At 64.5% G+C, this 3,037-nt stretch overlaps 1 protein-coding gene across 1 annotated transcript in view; it reads right to left on the reverse strand.

The window, feature by feature from the left end:
• The window catches only part of DHX37 (DEAH-box helicase 37), a gene marked incomplete at its 5' end in the record, with an annotated part of 29,138 nt that overhangs the window by 13,921 nt on the left and 12,180 nt on the right, over positions 1-3,037 (reverse strand). Inside the window, 6 exon segments of the mRNA XM_027766328.1 lie at positions 66-142; positions 610-751; positions 1,361-1,443; positions 1,615-1,716; positions 2,751-2,865; positions 2,981-3,020. Of these exon segments, the coding sequence (XP_027622129.1) occupies positions 66-142; positions 610-751; positions 1,361-1,443; positions 1,615-1,716; positions 2,751-2,865; positions 2,981-3,020 (559 nt within the window).

Genomic DNA, 3,037 nt, shown 5'->3' on the forward strand with positions numbered 1-3,037 from the left:
AGGAATGGCTCCCAGCAGGAGGTGGGCACCCTGGCCAGGTGGCCCCACAGGATCCGCACGCTTACCTGTGCCTGCTTCTCGGGGGCCAGCAGCGAGTAGAGCGGGAGCACGTGGAGCGGGAGGGAGGCTCCGGGCTGCTCACCTGGAGGGAGGTTGCAGGCAGGAGCCTCAGGACCCAGCTCCCCTGCCCAACCCCGGGCTGGGGCTCTACACTGTGGGTGGTCCAACAGAGCCGCCCCCACCAGGTCCCAGCCACCCGCGATGCTGCGCCATCTTCCTCCCGACAGCCTGGCTGTGACCCAGGGCATGCAGGGGTGCCTTCGACTGTTCTACGCGGCCCTGGGTGGACACAGCAGGGCATGGGGCTCCTGTGTACACAGGCTGGCCCCTCCGTGACCACCAGATGGCTGGCTACTCTGTGCCAGGGGACAAAGGAGCTGGAACCCCAGCTCCTGGAGGCTCACATGCCAGCCCCCTTGGTCACGCCGCAAGGGCAGGGCTGTCGGTGTCTCGGCGGGGTCTGCCGGGCTGACATGTGGATGGTTGGATGAGCACAGGCTGAGTCTGGGGACTGAGCGTGCTCAAGATTGGGGGGCTGTAGGGCCACACCTCCGTCCCCGCCATCATCCCCGAGGTCCAGGTCGAGATCGGAGCCCAGGGCCTCCTCGTCGTCCATTTCCGCCTCCCTGTCCTTGTCACCATCGCCCACAGGCAACACCGAGTAACTGTCCAGGCTGATCTGGGGCAACATCTATAGCCAACGAGACAGGACACCATGGGCTGCAGGTGCCGGCGCCAACATGGCGCGTACACCTGCAGCTGCGTGGGCCCCGCTCCATCCACCGCGATGACCCCAGGTGGGTCTCTGGCTCCGTTTGCCTAGATCCTCGCCTAAACCAGGGCTGCCATGGGACTTATCCCCAGGGTTGGCATGGGGATCCTTAGCTTGTGGGGAACTCGAGATGCTGCCTGGCTTGTGAGCGGGTGGGAGGGGGAGCGCACGGACTGCCCTCCAGCCCAGCCTGCCAACCTCGGGAAACGGCCCCTGCCCCTCTCCCAGCTCTTCAGCAAACACCCAAGAGTCTGCTCCCCTCCAGGGATCCTCTGAGCCTTGCTCGGGTGCTTGGGGCGCCACCTTCCAGAGGATTCCTCTCAAGGTATCTCAAAGCTTAACCCCAGCCCGCAGCACCCTCTCCCTCGGGCCCGTGCAGGTGTGCTGTCCACCGAACTCCTGAAGGGTCTGGTGTAACTGAACATGTGGGTTTTAAATCTCTTCTCTCTGACAACAGCTGCTTGCGTCCAGTCACTGTCCCGGAGGACACGGCCCTGGGGCCAGAGTTGCCCGGAGCCCCGCACGTACCGTGGCCTGCTTCTTCCTGGCTCGCGCCTGCGACTTCTTGAACTTCCTTGTCCCTTCCATCGAGTCCTCCTGCCCTTCCTTTCCTGGGAAGTGGGCGGAGGGAGACGCTGTGGTGGCGCTGGGTGACCAGCAGGGCCCTCATCGCTGGAGCAAGGCCATTTACTCAGGCTGGGGGGAGAGGGAGGGAGCCGGTGCTGGGGAGCCCCGGAGGCTGGGCCGAGACTCCATGTGGCAGGGGAGCGGGCGCCCGTTACCTTGTGTGCCAGCGCCGGGCCTGAGGGCCGGGAAGGTCTTCCTGAGCCTGCGGCACAGGGCATGCACCTCCGCCTGCCCCGTCAGGAACACCAGGATGCCGCCTGTGGGAGACGCGCCTCCGTTATGTCAGTCACTCAGCAAACAGCGGCCTAGCCATGTGTGTGGGCAGGCCTGCTCTGCACAGCGAGGCTGCAGGACAGCCAGGAAGCCAGAACTGCAGAGCCATGGACGGACAGACAAACAAGCAAGAACGGGCACGCCAGACCGAAGGTGCACTCTGGGGGCACCCTCGGAATGGCGCGGAGGCAGTGGACAAGGAGTCCCTGCAACGCTGCCCGCACAGAGGCAAGAGGCCGTGTGGTGTCCCCTGCCTCACTCCCATCTCAGCCTCCACTTGGTCTCCCGGAATGGCCATGGCCCTGAGCCCTACACACAGGGGCGACTGCACCAGGACAGTTGTCCGGGAGTGTCTCCACTGCTCTCAGCCACTCTGACATGGACGAAGCCGGCCGGGCAGTGTAGCTGAGAGCCTCGGGCAGAAAGACCGGCAGCTGGGGCCAGCAGATGGCATAATAGTTACATGGCTAGATACCCACAGGACTAACTGTGGTTCGAGTCCTGGGCCCGGTGGCTTGAAAATCATGCTGGGCTCATTGTGCGTGCCCAAGATCCCAGTGAGAGAACGGAGGAGAGGGGACCGCAGTATGGCCCTCTCCCCTGGGGGTGGCCGCTCACCTTTCCTCCTCACTATCTGTCAAAAACCTCTTACAAAAAGGAAAGCCAGGACGGCGGTCCCGGCCACTGTGCTGTTTAGGGGAGGTGGGGTTACTGTCTATCCCGGTGAGCGAGCTGGCTCCTGTTAATGTCGTTTTCCATGGACACAAGCCTGTTCGCCCAGTAAGACAAAACGAGGGGACTGACTGAGCGCGTGAGATGGTGAGGAGACGGGCGAGGCACCTGGGCCCTGGGCGGCGTCCTGCTCAGCAGCTGTGGACAGAGCACAGCCCCCACGCTGCCCCCTGGCAATCAGAGGCCTCCCTTAGAGTGGTGGATGTGGCAGGGCGGGTGCTGAGAGCCAGACCCGGGGAGGAAACGGGCATAGCAAAGACAAGGCCCCGGGGCCAGCCAGGCCCACCTGCAGGCAGCATCCGGTGGATCTTGCAGACCTTCCGGAAGCATTCGCCGCTGTAGTCCTCGAGCGGCGTCCGCTTGTTGAAATGCACCGTCACGGGGAACTGCCGGGCCGCCACCTAGGGACCAGAGGCGAGGCGGGCTTCGGCCCCGCTGTCCTTCCCAGCTGGCTCTCCTGCCCGATACACTGCCGCCCTGAGTGACAGAGGGGTCCGGGACGAGCCTGGCCATTACCTTGATGACGGGGGGTGGCTCGGCGAAGTGCCGCCGGTTCCGAGGGAAGTCCTCCAC

The sequence above is a fragment of the Tupaia chinensis genome, unplaced genomic scaffold, assembly GCF_000334495.1.
Source record: "Tupaia chinensis unplaced genomic scaffold, TupChi_1.0 Scaffold142542_1, whole genome shotgun sequence".
In the NCBI taxonomy this organism is placed as follows: Eukaryota; Metazoa; Chordata; class Mammalia; order Scandentia; family Tupaiidae; genus Tupaia; species Tupaia belangeri.